We start from the raw sequence: 19,256 nt of genomic DNA on the forward strand, positions 1-19,256 counted from the left end.
AAACCTTTTTTTTTTTTTTGGGGGGGGGGGGGGGGGGCAATTTGGAAAGTAATATTCACTGTCATTTTCCAATTGGCTTTAACCCAAGCCAGTACTACTATAATTGGCATCTTAAATCACTGAGCATGCTACCATGGCGGTGCTGAGAAACAGGTAATTGCACTTAAGTGAACTCTTTTCTGAAGAGCACATTTCCAGAACACACTGGGAGCACATAAACCCCAGCAGATGTGCCCACAGATGTGTTGTTCTCCCCGGCTTGCATTAGGAGGTTCAGCTTGTTTTTATGCTCGGCGGTTGCAGGAAGACTTAATAAAAAAGACAGAATAAAAAACAAAATTGCCACTGGTCCATGAATGGCAGCGATGTAAATGCACACTAGTCACTTACATCATTCGCATAATTTTTGTTTAATAAAAATGATAATTATGGTTATTTTCTATTTATTATATACAAATCAACAACGTCAAACCGAAAAAAATTTTTTACAGACTCAGATTTTTGCATTTATTTATTAATAGTTGTTTTATTTTGATCACCAATTTAAAATCCTGGAACGCATTTAATGTAGTCCTGTTTTCTATAATGCTTGTGATTCTTCTGCGTCATTATGTCATCTTGGTAATGTATAAACTCTATATGGTTTAAATGGCTTACATTAACATTAATTGGCTGATGTTGTTAATGCTGATAAATCTTTCCCCTTTGGAATATTATAATTTGTTATTTTTTTTATTTATTTTTGTTCAGAAATGTCTGTTATTTTTTAGAAGTACAGTAAAAAAAAAACTAATTTATAAAAGCAATGAATCCACGCTTCAATATTTTTTATTAGATTTTCCCTCTTTTTTTCTTAACTCTTTGGGCAACATCAGTTGCTTTTAAACATGCTCAAATCTACACTTAACTTAATTTTCTCTCTCTCTTTTCCTCTCTCTCTTTCATTTAGCACCCATGTGTGGAGGCCAGCTTCGAGGTCCTAGTGGTGTAATCACATCGCCCAACTTCCCCGTTCAATATGATAACAACGCAAACTGCACCTGGATCATTACTGCCTCAGACCCCTCTAAGGTATAATCCTCTATGAAACGCTGTTTGCTTCATCACATGATCGCTCTTATGGATCACTCTACTCATTTTGATTTGTGAAAATTCTTTCCTTCATGGGCCAGATATGATTGTTAATAGGATATCGATCACATGATGGAAGTTAAGGGTTAAAGAAATAAAAAATAAAAACTAAAGGAGGCTGACTGGTGTCACATTGTGCAGCCTATTAAAGGAGTGACAAAGCCATAGTGTTGACTTTGGAGCCCAGTTCAAGGCCACGCTCCAGCTCGCTTGCCAAATTTCTTTCTCTGGGCTCAAACAAATGGTTTTACAAATCTCTACTCTTATCACGCCAGCTCAGAGGGGAGGAACAGGGAGGAGACTCGGCACTGCTCGGGCTCTGGGAGCGCAGCACAGATGAAGATGGAGCATGGCTGTTCTTACTCTTTCCAATCGTAATGACATTCTATTTTTGTATCGGCCACAGTGGAGCCTAGAGGAGACGTGAGGTCAGCCTTGATCTTGAGGCAAAACTGGGGCTATGTGAAACGTACCTGACAATGAGCATTGTACTTGCTACAGCTGAGCCAGTGCCTGAACCTCAACACTAACTCCGCAGTGAGACCTCGGTCAGCCTGACATTGCTCACAGTCACTGCTAGCATTGATTATATACAAAAAAGTTTGAGTCTTTGTCACTGTATGAGTGAAGTCATTTGTTGGAAGAAAAAGCTGTTGTGGTGTAAAGGTGTAAAACTAATTGGCTAACATCATTAAATGGACTCTTAAATGTTCTATACAGATATACTTCCTGATATACTAAGTCTTACTGAGCAGCTGTTAAGTATATAGACAAATGGTGAATTCATAAGCAGAAAATGAGAGAAAGCAGGTTGGATGGATGTTGGAGTGGCAGGACATACTTGGAAGTGATTCCGCCTAACAGAGTCAATGTGTGAGTCTGGATGTTCTGTTCTAAATGAATGGATCTGATGAAAGCAGAAAACGATGAAATTATCTGCTCAGCAGTGGCAGATTAGTTGTGGTATTTCTTTCACTTTTAATTATCAGTTTGTCTTTTGTTATCTTTACCAGCCTGATTGGTATTAACCTCAGCTCTGAAGAGAATTTTATTTGTTTCACATTCTTTCCAGACGCAGTCCCAGTTTCAATTTCGCATGTCGGTGAAATGCATTTTCCTTTCTTAGTTTCTCACAGCAGTAAATATGTAGTAGGAATAAATCAGTACAATTCATTTGCAAATTAATTCATCTGTGTTCTATTATACACTATTTAAGTACATACCAGATGTTATTTGAAAATGCGCTTGTGTGGATGAGCTGCAAGCTAAGCGGCAAATATTGATAAACTGAGAGTGCAGCACAGAAACTCCTTATAACTTAGTGATGATAAAATTGTAACTTTAATAACTTACTGAAAGGTGCAGTTGGTACAGCAGTATGTCTGAGATTTTAATTTCAGCATGCAATATATATATATATATATATATATATATATATATATATATATATATATATATATATATATATATATAAAATGCAGCTAAATGTAGATTTAATCTTTCTAGTCCAGTCTAATATGTCTGTCTAGTGTCCAACAGCAATGACTGGTTAATGTTTTAGTCGACCAGTCAATGTAACTCATGACATGTACAACCCAATTCCAAAAAAGTTGGGACATTTGAAAACTCGAAATAAATTCAGAATGCAATTATTTGCTAATCTAATACACTAATATTTTATTCACAAAGGATTATAGAAAACATATTAAATGTTTCAAATGAAAAAATTTATTATTTTAAAGAAAAAATAAGGAATTTTGAATTTGTCACAAAAAGGCCATGTTTACCACTCTTTTGGCAACGATCTGTAAACCTCTGGGAACTGAGGAGAGAAGAATTGCTGGAGTTTTAAAAGTTTTAAAAGAGAACTTCTGATAAAGGCTTTTTCCTGCTGAACAGTCCTGAGAATTCTCTGTCGTATTTTTTTCTTTTACATGATGCTCCAAATGTTTTCAAATGGTGGAAGATCTGCACTGCAGTTTAGCTCCCAGACTCTTCTACAATAAATACATGCTGCTATAATAGATGTAGTATGCAGTTTAGCATTGTCTTGTTGAAATATGCAATGCCTTTCCCTAACCAGCCTTCTGGGAAGATGTTCTCGTGAAATTTGGAGCATTGTTGTGGAGATGTAAGATCATTTAGCCGCAAGAACATTAGTAAAGTCAGGTACTGAAAAAGGGTAAGGAGGAATAGGGTTCGGTCTGCGTTCCAATTCATCCTGAATGTGTTCAGTAGGATCGAGGTCAGAGCTCCTCATTTGGGTTCTTATTCAAGTGGAGTGACAGTGCTACAGCATCCAAAGACAATCTTGATCTCAAAGCTACTTTTCCCCATGTAGCCTATGTTTGCCAGCACCACGTCTTCAGTGGATGTTCATGAGTGTCCAATTTTTTGGTCGTTGGTCTTCATATTTGTAACCCTTAAGGCAGCTCCTGAGTCAGCTTTGAGAAGCATTGAAATACTTTTTCTTTTGTCAAAATCCTAAAGGCATTCTTAAAGTCATATTATGTAAAATATAAATAGGCATTTAGTTATGTATAGTAGGTTCTTTGGTCTCTATGAATGGAGACTTTTGGGACACTGTACAAATTTACTATAATGAATTAGAATTTAATTACCTTTATTAAATACTACATTGTTTCTATACTGTAACTTAAGAAAGGCTATGAACAGACTTGGCATGAATGGTTCTTATTGAATTATTGCTTTTGCTTATTGCCACTTGTCACTTGACCTGCGATAAATTTGAAGTGAAATTGATTTGGGTTTAAATTCTTAATTTTTTCTCCGAAAAAAATAAAAAAATCTTTGAAGACATTAATGTGTTGCACCAGAGGTTCATTTACTCAGCAGTACTTAGCTGCCCCCATGCTCTGAGTTCCCAGGCAGCAGATCAGTAGTGTCCTTCACAGCATTCCATAAGTTCATATTTGCTCCCAGCATTTTGTACTCTATGAAAGAAGATTAGAGCTCAGGAGATTACAAGCTCTCAGAAACCCACCGAGAGTCTACTGTGTTTACTGTCTGCCCATAAAACTGTCAATCAATACCACACCCACTGTTTCCCATGAGGCCACAAGAAAGTGCTGGCCGTACCTACTGAGGATGACATAGCAAGGAAAAACAGAGCTGAGGGGGAAAAAAAACTGATGAGAGGAGGAGAAAAGCAAGATGAAACTCCATTTATCTAAGATCTGACCCAGAATGCTGCCTCCTCACCCCTGGCAATTTTCATTACTGACTGTGTTTACCATAGGACAGAATGCAATTTGCATTTATATAAGCTTTTTCATTAGGAGTTGGCCTCCAAACATTAAGAATTTGGCAGAAATGCGGCAGACAGTTTGAGAAAGGAGATTAGACAGCACATTCCCCCACACCCCATCCCAATATTTTGTGTTGTTTTTCCTGTGACCACCATGTTTAAGAACAATGGGCCATGCTTAGAGTTGCATTTAGGAGTTAATACTGAAATGTATTCATTTGTATTCAGACCTCAGACGTTTGGACCGGTGTGCAGGATGTGTGCATGCATGCCGGAGTTTTGTGTAAAACAATGGCCTTTGAGTGTGAGCCAATTTTCCATTCATAAATCACCAATGGTCTTTTTTTCAGATGTATTTTTTCATGCATTTATTGTACATCATATTACATGTGACAGCAAAGGGGGAAAAAAAAATTTTTTACCCAACATTTTTGTCCTGCATGTTTTTTTTTTTTCTTTAATGTTACATTCATGTGTTTGGTTCAAAGTTGGTGGTAGATGCTACTGAGCAGAACAGTCTTTTTTTCCCAGTTTCTTTCTTTGATGTTTCAATGCAAGAAAAAACAAGCAACCTGGCCGCCTGAGTGATGCAATAGGCAATTGCTCACCCTATCGTCTGGAGTTTGAATCCTGACGATTCAGCCATCCGTAGCTGACAGCCCAGGTTACGCCGCCCCGTGGCAAAGCATAAGCAGTCGGCTAGACAGGTTGTCTTAGAGGAAGCACGTGTTATCTTAATTTACGTCCTGTATTTGGTAGCTGTTGTATGATACAGGGGATCTGGCGTGTGGGGGGGAATTGGATAAGACAAAAAAGGAGGGAGATATAACAAGTACAATTTAATTGTCAAACTATTTCCATGATCTGAATGGAGTTCCAAGGCACTCTATTTATTCAGCAATTTTAGTGATAAAAAATGCTGATTTAAATTCTCATTCTTTGTAAAGCCCATACCGGACAATTAGACAGACAGCAAAGCATGTTTACGTTATACTAAGGATGCGAATCTCCGTAAATGATTCCGATGTGATTCGCATATCGATGAATAGCCAACGATACAATACATATGCAGCAATTTCCCATACGATATGTTACGATTCACCCCAATTATAATGCGTTGCGATCCGATTTCGATTTGATTCAACACAGTGCGATTGAATGCAATACGATACAATGGAAAAAATATAATGCTATGCAAATCAAAATGGTACAAATAGATCGCTTTTTAATTTTTGGTTTAGACAGACAGCAAATTATTCATTTATTGAAGTACGTTCTGACTTTCACAAACAGGCTTTTGTAGTACCAAAAAAAAAAGAAAAGAAAAAAATGTAATTAAAAACAGATGTTCTTTTTTTGTTCTGTCTCCTGGAAGATGTTAATGTCTTTATTCTATATGACTCCCAGGACACGCCTCTGTCTCCGTAGTGCTGTGATAGGTCATATTAATGTAGCAGCAGTGGCGCTGAGGGAACTGACTTGAGAAACGGTTTAGCGAGGAGAAATTAATCTATATTTAAAATATTGGTAACTTGGTAACAAACGATTGTCACTTTCTGAATGATAAAAGTTTTATATAAATTATTTGTATATATACATATTATATGTGTATATTAAGTGTCTCAAAAAAGGTAAAAAAAAAAAAAAAAGGGTGCACTGGATACAAGTTGGCATTTGTCTCGTGATGCATCTTTTTTAACATATATGCATGTGTAATTTATATATATGTAATATATGTATGTATCTATACAGTGAGAAAAATAAGTATTTGAACACCCTGCTATTTTGCAAGTTCTCCCACTTAGAAATCATGGAGGGGTCTGAAATTGTCATCGTAGGTGCATGTCCACTGTGAGAGACATAATCTTAAAAATAAAATCCAGAAATCACAATATATGATTTTTTAACTATTTATTTGTATGATACAGCTGCAAATAAGTATTTGAACACCTGTCTATCAGCTAGAATTCTGACCCTCAAAGACCTGTTAGTCTGCCTTTAAAATGTCCACCTCCACTACATTTATTATCCTAAATTAGATGCACCTGTTTGAGGTCGTTAGCTGCATAAAGACACCTGTCCACCCCATACAATCGGTAAGAATCCAACTACTAACATGGCCAAGACCAAAGAGCTGTCCAAAGACACTAGAGACAAAATTGTACACCTCCACAAGGCTGGAAAGGGCTACGGGGAAATTGCCAAGCAGCTTGGTGAAAAAAGGTCCACTGTTGGAGCATCTTCATTAGAAAATGGAAGAAGCTAAACATGACTGTCAATCTCCCTCGGACTGGGGCTTCATGCAAGATCTCACCTCGTGGGGTCTCAATGATCCTAAGGAAGGTGAGAAATCTGCCCAGAACTACACGGGAGGAGCTGGTCAATGACCTGAAAAGAGCTGGGACCACCGTTTCCAAGGTTACTGGTGGTAATTCACTAAGACGTCATGGTTTGAAATCATGCATGGCACGGAAGGTTCCCCTGCTTAAACCAGCACATGTCCAGGCACGTCTTTAGTTTGCCAATGACCATTTGGATGATCCAGAGGAGTCATGGGAGAAAGTCATGTGGTCAGATGAGACCAAAATAGAACTTTTGGGTCATAATTCCATTAAACGTGTTTGGAGGAAGAAGAATGATGAGTACCATCCCAAGAACACCATCCCAACTGTGAAGCATGGGGGTGGTAGCATCATGCTTTGGGGGTTTTTTCTGCACATGGGGCAGGGCGACTGCACTGTATTAAGGAGAGGATGACCAGGGCCATGTATTGCGAGATTTTGGGGAACAACCTCCTTCCCTCAGTTAGAGCATTGAAGATGGGTCGAGGCTGGGTCTTCCAACATGACAATGACCCGAAGCACACCGCCAGGATAACCAAGGCGTGGCTCTGTAAGAAGCATATCAAGGTTCTGGCATGGCCTAGCCAGTCTCCAGACCTAAACCCAATAGAGAATCTTTGGAGCCCGAACTCCGTGTTACTTAGTGACAGGCCAGAAACCTGACTGATCTAGAGAAGATCTGTGTGGAGGAGTGGGCCAAAATCCCTCCTGCAGTGTGTGCAAACCTGGTGAAAAACTACAGGAAACGTTTGACATCTGTAAATGCAAACAAATGCTACTGTACCAAATATTAACATTGACTTGCTCAGGTGTTCAAACACTTATTTGCAGCTGTATCATACAAATAAATAGTTAAAAAAATCATATATTGTGATTTCTGGATTTTTTTTTTTTTTAGATTATGTCTCTCACAGTGGACATGCACCTACGATGACAATTTCCGACCTTTCCATGATTTCTAAGTGGGAGAACTTGCAAAATAGCAGGGTGTTCAAATACTTATTTTCCTCACTATATATATAAATTACACATGCATATATGTTCAAAAAAGATGCATCACGAGACAAATGCCAAATTGTATCCAATGCACACTTTTTTAATCAATGCATTACATCAATAACTTTTATGATGAGAATGGGTAAATCTTACCGTTCCCATTTTATACTATTTTAATCATGTTCACTAATTTAATGTTGGTAGCAGCTGGATATAGTAACCACTTACTCATCATTCTTCAGATGGTTTTCTTCACTTTAAACAAAAACAGGAAGTGATTTTTCACTTTGTGCCACTCGAATCACAATCTGTTGGGTGCTTGTAGGTTTTTGACTCAACTTTGCCACATTGTTTTACTTGCCACATCGTTATCGCTTAGTGATTGTGTATCACATACTGTACCTCATCCACTCTGCGTCTCCCTTTGTTTGGGATGAGTTGAGGTTGTTATGGTAAGCCTGTGACATTTTACATTTTATCTTCAGTGCACCCAACAAGTTTTGTTAGCACAAACTCAGCTACAGTAATATAACACATGTTTTAGTTAACGTGGTCTTGAAAGGTAACAGCACAATTGAATACTAGAGATGTTATAGACTGGTTGCTGCTATGTACACTGATGAATCTGATGGGCTTGTGTGCAGGTAATAAAGTTGATTTTTGAGGACTTTGACCTGGAGCGTGGCTATGACACTCTAACTGTGGGCGATGGAGCTGTAATTGGGGACCAAAGGACCGTCTTTCATGTGTAAGTACTTTTGTCTCGGGCGCCTTTTGTACACGATACTCTCCATCGCATTCTTTATCATTTTATCTATCTCTCCTTGATGTTCTCTTCTTTTAACCCTCACATTTTCTATTCCTCCTCCTTCTCTTACTCTTTCTCCTCCCCCACCTCCTGCTCTTGCTCTGTTTCTCCTCGTTTCATCAGCCCTCTGAGTAATAGTGGATGGGAGAAATACCCCGCACTCAAGTGCCAATCACTTTGCCTCTCAATGTTACAAGAAGATCACGCCTCCAGAAAAAAAAAAAAAAACCTTGCTGCATATTGATGCCCGTAATGCAGTTTGCCTTACCAGATGCTCTGGAATGTTTCTCAGAGTGTTGTTATTAATTGTGCTGAAATTTATGGTGTACATAAAGTTTTATTGATGCTGTTTTATGTGCGCTTTCTGGCAGAACCTTTAGAGTGCTAGTGCAGTAGCTGAGCATTATAGGATCCCTGGATACTTTCTTTCTCTCTCTCTCTCTCTCTCTCTCTCTCTCTCTCTCTCTCTCTCTCTCTCTCTCTCTCTCTCTTTCTCTCTCTCTCTCTCTCTCTCTCTCTCTCTCACTCTCTCTCACTCTCTCTCCCTCACTCTCTTCCTCTCTTTCGCTCACTCTCTCACTGTTTCTGGGTGCTTAAAATCTCAAATGGCCTAATGTTCTCAATTAGAGAGCCCCATAATCCCATAGCCACAGAAACTCCATAATCAGCCAGAACTTTTGGTGTGGAGTTCATTAGGATAAGACTGTGAACTAAACCAAATGAGTTATGTTTTCTAAATCCTATTTCTATTCCCAGGCTTTCAGGAACTAACACTCCAGACCTGGTGGTGAGCACCAGTCATCAGATGTGGCTTAATTTCAAGACCGATGACACCAGTGGGTCCTTGGGATTTAAAGTGTCTTATGAGGGTGAGTCAGATCAAAATACATAGACAAAAAAAATCATATTGTGCTCCAATTGTTCATTGGCAGGGACTGGTGGACTGTAATTGTAAAGTACTTAAACGTCTAGTGAAGTGTTTCCATGAGTGGATAAGAATGACATTTCTCTGGATTTTCAAATAATACTGGTAGGTCTTTATTTCTCTTTTATCTTCTCTGTTTCTTTTTCGGCTCGCTGCCATGTCACTTAACATTTATTTATAAAATTGTACGTTTGGTATGTTTGTGGAAATCAGTGCATGTTACACACTCAAGTAAAATGCATGCAATCCAATCTCCAAGGTGCGTTTAATTATATACTATATACAGCGCCATGCACAAGTATTTAGTCCCAACCTGTCACCATAAAAATGCACATAATTATTTGATGTGTACAATTAAAGTGTCACATATTCCCAGTATAAATAGGCTTGGCTTGAGAGTACGTTAGAGGACATCACTAAACGAAGCCAATCATGAAGCTATTAAAAGAATTTATAAAAATGGAAAAAGTTCTTAAAAATGATCAGTCAGAAGTTGGTAGAAAAAGATCCTACATTTTAAACCTTTTAATCTATTATTTAAAAATGATAATATATAACAAGTGACTATGTATAGAAATATGTCCCCTGTCACTGACCAGGTATGTGTAGGATGATCTTTTCAATGTTAATTTTACTCTGTGGAGGGAAAATCTACAGTATCTATAACTGTTTCTGCTAACTTTGTACTTGAACTACGTGTTGGACTGTTTTTAGATTCCCTCCCATGCCATTCGACTGAGTTATGAGATAGTGTGTGCTTGTGCAGTGAGGTGACACAGAAACTGTTTAACTTTGTTGCATTATAGAGAATGCTTCAATGAGCCAATCAGAATGTACCTACAGTATGTAGTTTTTTTTACAAAGCTTAAAGAATATAAAATAAATCTCTGACCAAAGCTCAGGGTTTTCTTCTGTCTGCTTATGTTGTAAGAGTTTTTTCTTGCTTTTACAGATCAAAAAGAAAAAATGTAACAAAAAGTGTGTGATTTGTGCCACTAACAATGTAGACAGTAGTATAAAAGTTCCTCAAAATGCACATCCACAATCCAAAAAATGCGTTCAAACATCACTAGATCACTAGGACTTTATCCAATGCTGAGTTTTAAAACTAGTTTTTACTGATTTTTCCACCACAACTCCATCATCCCTGTTCAATTTTTCTCTTGTTCATCATGTTGTTTAATTGTGCTAGAAATCGAACCTTTCATCTTGCTTAAAACGCCACCACAATTGTCATCAGAACTTCTACTAGTATTTCCAAAGCTTTGTTCCTCTCCCCCAGTCTACCTCTTAAATATTTCTTCATCTCTAGATGAGAGGAAAGAGAAGCTCTTGTTTAATAATGCACACATTTGTTTCCGAGGGGGTTTCTCACCCCTCTGCATCTTTAGAAGCATCTCCCCTCACTTCACTCCGACTCTGTAATGATGTCGCTTGCTGAAATTTGTGTGTATTTGTCTACCGTGACAGCACGGCATGATCTTTTTCATCCCACTCACTCAATTTTTCATACTTCCTCTGCATAATGTTTCTCTTTTCAGACACAAAAGCGGTCACGTCCGGACGCCAGGCTCTGTAGAAACTTCATGTCTTAAAAAAAAAAAACCGAGATGGCATGTTAATAATTTCTTATTTGCTCAGTGGGAGTCTGATAACCCCCTTTTTTGACTACTGGGAATTGGCACGTGTTACTCTGGTCCTCACTTTGAGATTTGCTTTGAGCCTTGGGATTCGCACCATATATTTTTCCTACAAAATAACAGGAAAGTGGAGCAGCGTATACACAAGCAGCTTAATTAAAACAATGAGAGTGTCTTAATGAAGTTGAAGTTGAAGAATCTCCCATCACCCTCCTTCAAAATGTTTTCCCAAATAATGTTCAGTTTTTAATTTATATATTTTTAACGAATTGTTGCCTGCACAGTTCTTGAGTGGGAGTTTTCTCTCTCTTTCTCTCTCTCTCTCTCTCTCTCTCTCTCTCTCTCTCTCTCTCTCTCTCTCTCTCTCTCTGTCTATCACGGCCTCTGTCTGTAACTCGCTCACTTGCTCAGAAATAAATGCTCTTCCTGAGATGTACTGTAGCTGCATATATTCCAAATGATAAGGACTTATTTTTAGAGCATAAGACCTCTGTAAGGTGTTAAAGTGACAGCAAATGCCTCATTATTGCCACGAGTGTATTTATAATCTAATCTTCTATTAAGGCAGGAGAAAAGAGACTTGTTACAGGCATCTCCTTTACTACCACTTCAGGGGTTTCACACGTTGAGCTTCTCATCCTTCCGTCTACTATCTTTCCTAGATATTCTAACAGCAGAACCCCTAAGGAGACACACGCTCTAATTTGGCATGCATGACTAGACTTTTGTGTTTCTATGTGCAAATTCAATGTGCTCAATATTCATGGTTGGGTTTTGTTATATATTATGATGTGTTTTTAAATCTATTGTATCTATTTATACAAAATTTTTTAGCATTTGATATACGATTTACAGTAATGCCGATTTTCAAATTGCCACACATTTTTTTACCTTCAAATATTCATCACATTATTGCCTATGACATGCAAACTGCATACCCATGGTATACATAATGTATAAGTATGAGTTGACTCGATGGCAAGTGCAGTTGCATGTAGGAAAGCACTTCCACCTCCATATTTTGAAAGGCTGTGGGAATTTATTTGGACCCTTGCCTTCCTGCATTATTAGTAATCCTTCACTAGGAAGTCAGTGACTTCCATCTGGATTTGCAATAGGGATAAAAGGAGGAAAGCGTGAGGAAAATAAATCAGTGGAAAATTGAAATTGGTAAATAAGAAAGGCCTTATAAAACTGCACATGTCAGCTCCTAGTGAGAGAGAGTGCGTTTTAGCCCAGACAGAGGACATCTGCAGGAGCTCTGACATGCAGGTGTGAGTACACAAGCCATGACAACAGAGGGAGAAAGAGAGAGAGAGAGAGAGAAAGAGAGAGAGACAGAGAGAGAGAGAGAGAGAGAGAGAGAGAGAGAGAGAGAGAGAGAGAGAGAGAGAGAGAGAGATTGTGTAAACCTGCCAGAGGCCTTATGTCTTACCTGCTTGCTGTGCCCATGTAGGAGTTTCTATTAGTGTAGCCCATGTTATGAATGCAGAGAAACAGAGAATCATGAGGTGGTGTGTCATACACTCCCACATTACTGCGAGTTTTTTAGAAGATGTCATACAATAGCACAAATACATCACCTGAGATTGAAGTACTACTAATACAAGTGCCGTTTATTACAAAGACACTTCTTTGTAATAAACTGTACTTGTATTCTGTCAGGGATCCACCAGCCACACCTTCACTTGAACCACACATTCCTCCTAGCAGCTCCCCATTCTAATAATCACACACACCTGACACTCATCAGCTCACACACTACATAAGCACACACTTCCAAGCACTCCCCGTCCACGCTACCGATTAGTCTGGAGAACATCACTGAACCTTATGACTACCATTCTTATGGACTATCTTGTTGAGGATTCACTCTATGGATTTATCGCGCTAAGGATCTACCCTGTGGATTTATCACATGAACTACTCTTTGCAGGTGTATCCTGTGTTCCCGTGTTTATAGCTGGTTTGGTTTCTCTACATTCCCTTCCTCATTAAACGCACCTCTGTTCTGTTGAACTTCGGCTTCTGCTCGTTTTCGTGTGACATATTTGTAGTTTTTAGCCGTCAATGAAAACCAGAAGATGAAGTGTAAAAAGTTTACCTCTCTGACTGTTGACTCTTGGTTTGAGTCCTGGGTTTTGCCTACATATACTGAATTTGCTGTTAAAATAGACAAACCTACCGTATGCGAAGACCGGAATGCATTTAACTTCATTGGGAGAAAACAATGACCCAGAACACACTGCCAACACGACAAAGGGCTTCATCAGGGAAAAACAAGTGCAAGGTTTATGACTGGCCAAGTCAATCAACAGACCTTATCTTTATGCAGCATGTATTTCACTTGCTAAAGTGGAGACTGAAGGGAGAACTCAAAGCTCCTAAGCTTCTCTGAAAACCAACAAATTAAACAACTACTAATACTGAAAGTGTGGTAAAAAGCATCACAAAAGATAGCGATGTCAGTAGGTCGCTGAAGCAGTTATTGCAAGCGAGGGACATGTTACCAAATATTTACTTGTTTTACTTGAAAACTGTCATTTTCTATTTGATTTTAAAGGAATTTTTCTAGTTTTAGTCTGGATGAAATCTAACATCTCTCAATTCATCCATTCATAGCATTATCTCACATACAGTGCATATTCTATATGCTATAATGCATGTTGTGCATTCAAATAAAATATTCATATTCATTTTATATTGCTTTACTTTTAATTTCATCCCCATTATTGCTGTTGTCTGGGTCTGTTAACGAATTATGTAATGAAGTTGTTTGTGGGTTTATACACCAAGTAAAACACTTACCAGACATTTTCAATGCTGCAGATTCTTTTCATACTTTATAATGCGAACCACTAATAGCTTTCCGTCAACTTTTATTTGCCCATTTGGCATAAGTTATTTTGCATACGTTTTTTTTTTTTTTTTTAAGTCGTTCCTTTAAAATGAATGAAAGGAAATATGCAATTCTATATGAAAGTATTAAGACGAAGCCTCTCTTCTGTGTGTCGTGGAAGCTGTTATATTTGACAACCTAATTTGTTTATAAGAACAAAATAACAATTGGAATCAGTTAATGTTTTCTATTAGTGAGTCTTCTAATATGCATATTTACCCAAACCTTTAGCAATACATTTGTTTTTTTTAGAACTAATTGAATTTCTAGGAATACCATAAATACTATTTTCCTTGTGTAAATACTGGTGGGAAGGATTTACAAATACATTTGTTCATATTCAATTTCTCCCTGTTCTGATGTTATTTTGGTGACTTGTTTCGCTTTTACCTGAGTCATGGTTTTCTTAAAGTAACCGCATTACCCTTGAGTAAGGATTTTGACTGCTACACCTGTCATAAACAATCCAGACAAGGCACTGAGCTCAGTGTTTAGCACAAATGCTTAGTCTAAACGCCTTTTCATATCTAACATGGTGCCTCAGCAGATTCCCTCATCTCAGTCCCTCCTAAATAATGCTCTCCTACACTTGTCCTGTATGAACAAGATCGAGGAGAGTGAAGAGATTCTAGTGAACTCGTAGGGATTAATAATATTCCCACTGAAACCCCCAGCACACATATTTTAGCGTTGTGTTATTTTGAATCGTTTTCCCCAGAGACAGAACTCACACATGTCTCTCCGGTCTCTATTTTCTCAGTGCTTGCCTCTGTATTTTGCTGTTGCTCACAAATGAGGCCTGGCATGCCAAGACAGGTAAAAGGATGAGGACAAGATAGAGAGGAGAAAGAGAAAAAGGGAATTCATTAAGAGCCGGGGGCCAGTCAGGAAAAACAATAACAACATGGCCAGTTTGCATGCAGGTGACATGCTCTTGGCACGAGCGAAACAAAAGGAAGCGAGGGAGATAAATAGAGAGAGAGACAGAACTCAACACTTCGAAAAAGACTTCCAAGACGCTTCCACAAATGACGGTCGCGTAAAATGTAGACTTGCGCTCGGCTGGTGCGGTGACAGATCGGCTCAGAATAGATACCGTCCACTTCCTCGACTTTCTAAATTAGGTGCCTGCTGAGCCATTCTTTATTAGGATGCAGGCAGGACATAATTACATGCTGCTTTGTGCAAACAAACCGGTCCTTCTATTCATCCAGCTTCAAGAACAAGTTCAGGTTAAATTCTTAATGACATCCTGTATATCCTGCATAGGAATTCATAAACCTTGCAGGCAGCACCAGCCAAAAAAAATGAACCACTTGACCTGTCTAGACACATTGCATCTATTTTGTAATTTTTTTCGCTGCAAATCTTTCTCAAGTGAAGCTGTATGGAGGCAAAATCAGAGTGTGAGTATACACACACACGCATGAAAAAAAAAAAAAAAAAAAAAAAAGGGTTTTGACATGGCTGTCTCTTTCCCTTACTCCTACTCTGTCTGTCACCTCCCAGTTCACTTCCCCTGACATTATAGAAGTTATCATTTCCACTTGATTTCCTCTTTAGCGAGAATGGATCACACTATAAGGGTAGTTTCTATCAAAGCACAGTTCAGACTCCTGACCTTTACTCAAGTTCAGGTGCTACAGGGAGGGCTTTCTTTCTCTTAAAGACAATTGGCCGGATTGTGTTTTATTGACTTGCTTTATATTTCCAGCTTTATTATGGGAGCTCCGTTGGTTCATAAACACAACCTCCAACATGTTTCTTTGTCTGATCTCTTAGAAATTGACCAGGGAGGATGCGGAGACCCTGGAATCCCAGCCTACGGCAAGCGAGAAGGCACAGGCTTTAGGCATGGGGACAAACTGTATTTTGATTGCCTACCTGCCTTTGAGCTGGTGGGGAAAAAGAACATCACCTGTCAAAAGAACAACCAGTGGTCAGCTAAGAAACCCAGCTGTGTGTGTAAGTGCTGCTGTTTTTCTTTCAGTTCAAGCTTTATATTTACATTCAAACCTATGGCAAAGTGTCAAGTCTAGCATTTTTCTTCAAGGCACTTTTTTTTTTTTTTTAAGTTCAGCCTTTTAGAGGAAACACAGCATGAGATCAATTTTTATCACCCAAGGTCATGGTTTAGGTGGCAAGAGAGGAAAACAAACATGGCGGACTGAAGGGGGTCTTGTTAGAAAGTGAGAATAAGGATATTTAAGCCACAGGAGATTCTTCAGTGCAGAACACAAAGTATTTACCCGGCCATAGTTCAACTAAATTCTGGGAAATCAATTCAATCTTTATTGCTAATCAATCTGACTAGCTAACAGCATTGCTATTATTACAGTGTTCATAACCCTTGATCTGATTTTTTATATAAAGTATTTTTTGATTTTAATGCTTTAATATAAAAGCCTCCAGTGTAAAAGCAGCCTGATGCATTCAATTACCACTTCATCACGAATCATTTACATCTTTTCGATTTTGCCCTGTGAGTGTCATGAGTTATTATGCAAATGTCAATAAATGTCTCTGCACTTAAACGTCTGACCGAAATTTCACCTTCATGTCAGTGAGTTTTTAAAACAGCTCAGATGTAATCCATGTTACACTTTCCAATTTAAATGTAATGTTCATCCATGACATCGTATTTGGTCCTCGGTGTCAAATGAACAATGTTCGTAATTGCAGCATCAGCAATTGGGTCATGCAGATGAGTCCCAATGTTCTAGGACAGGTGTGAAGTTGATGGAAGAGGCAGCAGAGGGGGAAAAAAGCTGAATTCATTAAAGGACTATTACAGTACATTTGGTACATAGTGATAATGAGACCTGCATATGCACAGCCACATTTATAACATAAAAAAGATATTTTCTAGACATATTGAGAGTAATGAAGAACAGCTAAAGACCAAGAAACTGGCATCTGTCTTTAAAAGTGCCTTTGGAAGTACAAGAGTATGTAGTACATTTTACCTCTCAGATTATCACACAGCTTCAGATATTGTTTTTCGAATATTCCCGAGTCTGTAACTGTCTGGGGTTGAATCATGTAATAAGAGAAAACCCTCGATACTATATGTAAAGAAATGCAAAAACAAATTCATATTACATTAAAAGAAGATTTCTAAAACTAAAAAATTGGTATTAAATGTTTGTTAACTCGCTAAAAAATTGTTAACAGTTGAGTAATGTTAGTTAGCTAAGTAATATCTATTTTAATTAACAGTTAAAGCTTATCGTTTTATTTAGCTAGTGGTTTTAATTACACAATAAATTTAATAATACATTAAAAATAATATTTATCTAGTAATAAGCAAATAGCTATGTTAGCTTTGTTACTTAGCTAACAAATATTAGCTTGATTAAATTCCACATACCCTAGATAACTTGTCTTATGGTTGATGTCATCCGATTAATGTTAGCTAAGTTAGCTCTTGATTGATGCTAGTTAGCTAACACTAGCTAATTTGCTTCTGATGTTTAGTGTTATTAAAATGTTGTTACATTGACATTGTTAAAAAGTTTCTGAATTATATTTCATTAAATGTGCTGTTTAGAACATATTTTTTAATGACCAAATATAATTTAAAAATTATGTCAGAACACATATGAAATGTTTAATACTTTTTATAGCTTAATGATAAGATCTCAGAGAATTTTGCAGGTTTTTTACCCGTGTTCCTGCAGTAAAATGGGAAAAAAATATCCCTTTTTAATTTCTCAGTCTCCTGCTTCTTCAACTTCACTACACCATCAGGAGTTCTGCTCTCACCTAATTACCCTCAGGAGTACGGGAACAACATGCACTGCGTGTGGCTGATCATTGCTAAGCCTGAGAGCAGGATTAACCTAGCCTTCAACGACCTGAGCATGGAAAAGCAGTTTGATTTTCTGTCCATCAAAGATGGAGGAAAGGCTGAGTCACCCATTTTGGGCAGCTTTTCTGGAGATGTTCTGCCATCGCCCATCACCACGAGTGGACACGTAGCACGGCTGGAGTTTCTCACCGATCACACTTATACTGATCGTGGCTTCAACATAACCTTTACCAGTAAGTTACTGGTTTGTTATTATACCACCCCTTTTACAATTGGGGGGGGGGGGGCTTTTACAATGGGTTTGTAACATTTTACAATGGGTTTGCCATGTAACCTGTGAAAGCTAAAATGCAACTGATAGCTAAAAAAGAAATAAGTAAAAACAAATATTAATGTAATTGTTACACAACATTTTCTTAGTTTTTTGCGCTTTTTTTGGGCAACAGGTTTGAGTTTTTAGCATAGGTTTTTAGACTAGGTAACCATCGATGCTAATACCATGAGGGGATTATTTTATAATATAAATATGTTTTATTTGAATTCATTATTGTTTATTAAAATAACGTTTTCTGTGATTTGCAGGTTACAAATAGTTTATGTAACGATAATTTTATTAGGTATAAAATAACTTTTTTGTAAAGAATTGGCAAAATGGTGTCTAAAATGATTTCGAATAATGTTTTTATTGTACAGTACATGCTCATGTGAGTTTTGTCTATGCTGAAAACCGGTGACTCGTGCCGTCACTCTGTTCTTTTGTTTGCGAATGTAATTCTTACTTGTGCTTTTGTTTTCAGCTTTTTACACAATGAGCAGCATTCTCCAAATCCTGCCCTCAATACAATTCATTTGGTGTGCATTTGCATTTGTACTGCAGTGACTGAAAAATGTTTGAACATTGAGTATTTTTCTTCCATTGGTATTTTTAGATTGAGACACTGCCTTGCCCTGAATTTGTCTGACTTCTTCAAACCATTACTACAGTTTTACTTATTTTCATTGTGACTTCTTTCTACACTTAATCATCTGTCTGGCTATTTCTTCACCACCACTGTCTTCATTATACTCATAGAAGCAGGTGCTGTAGGTGTTTCAGATGTAGGTTTGTTGCTTTGATTAATATTCAATGATTCCCCCCCCCCCCCCCCCCAAATTGTTAAGTAGCAGATGTGTGTGTCTAATGAAACTACTTGTGATTCCAACTAAATAGGTGCTTGATATAATGGAATTATGCAGTTTTAGTTCATTGAAAATCGGAAAACAAGGTGGTCCTGAATCACATGACTGGTCTTTTAGACCCTTTATACTCATCCTAATTAAGAGGATAGCAAACTCTAGTGAAAGGCAAGCTGGCAGTTTAATAAATGTGAGTGATAGTGATGGATGAGATGCACCGCCTGTTTAAGTGCAGCAAATCAGACTGAGGATCCACCACA

General features: G+C 37.9%; 1 protein-coding gene across 3 annotated transcripts in view; it reads left to right on the forward strand.

Moving 5' to 3' along the window:
• The window catches only part of csmd2 (CUB and Sushi multiple domains 2), a 364,389-nt gene that overhangs the window by 197,849 nt on the left and 147,284 nt on the right, over positions 1-19,256 (forward strand). For all 3 annotated transcript variants that reach the window (XM_083523463.1, XM_083523464.1, XM_083523465.1), the window contains exons 10-14: positions 950-1,071; positions 8,382-8,485; positions 9,302-9,414; positions 15,792-15,974; positions 17,727-18,053. In XM_083523463.1, the coding sequence (XP_083379589.1) occupies positions 950-1,071; positions 8,382-8,485; positions 9,302-9,414; positions 15,792-15,974; positions 17,727-18,053 (849 nt within the window). The remainder of the gene's footprint in view (positions 1-949; positions 1,072-8,381; positions 8,486-9,301; positions 9,415-15,791; positions 15,975-17,726; positions 18,054-19,256) is intronic.

Source organism: Silurus aristotelis (assembly GCF_946808225.1).
Source record: "Silurus aristotelis genome assembly, chromosome: 21".
NCBI classification, from domain to species: Eukaryota; Metazoa; Chordata; class Actinopteri; order Siluriformes; family Siluridae; genus Silurus; species Silurus aristotelis.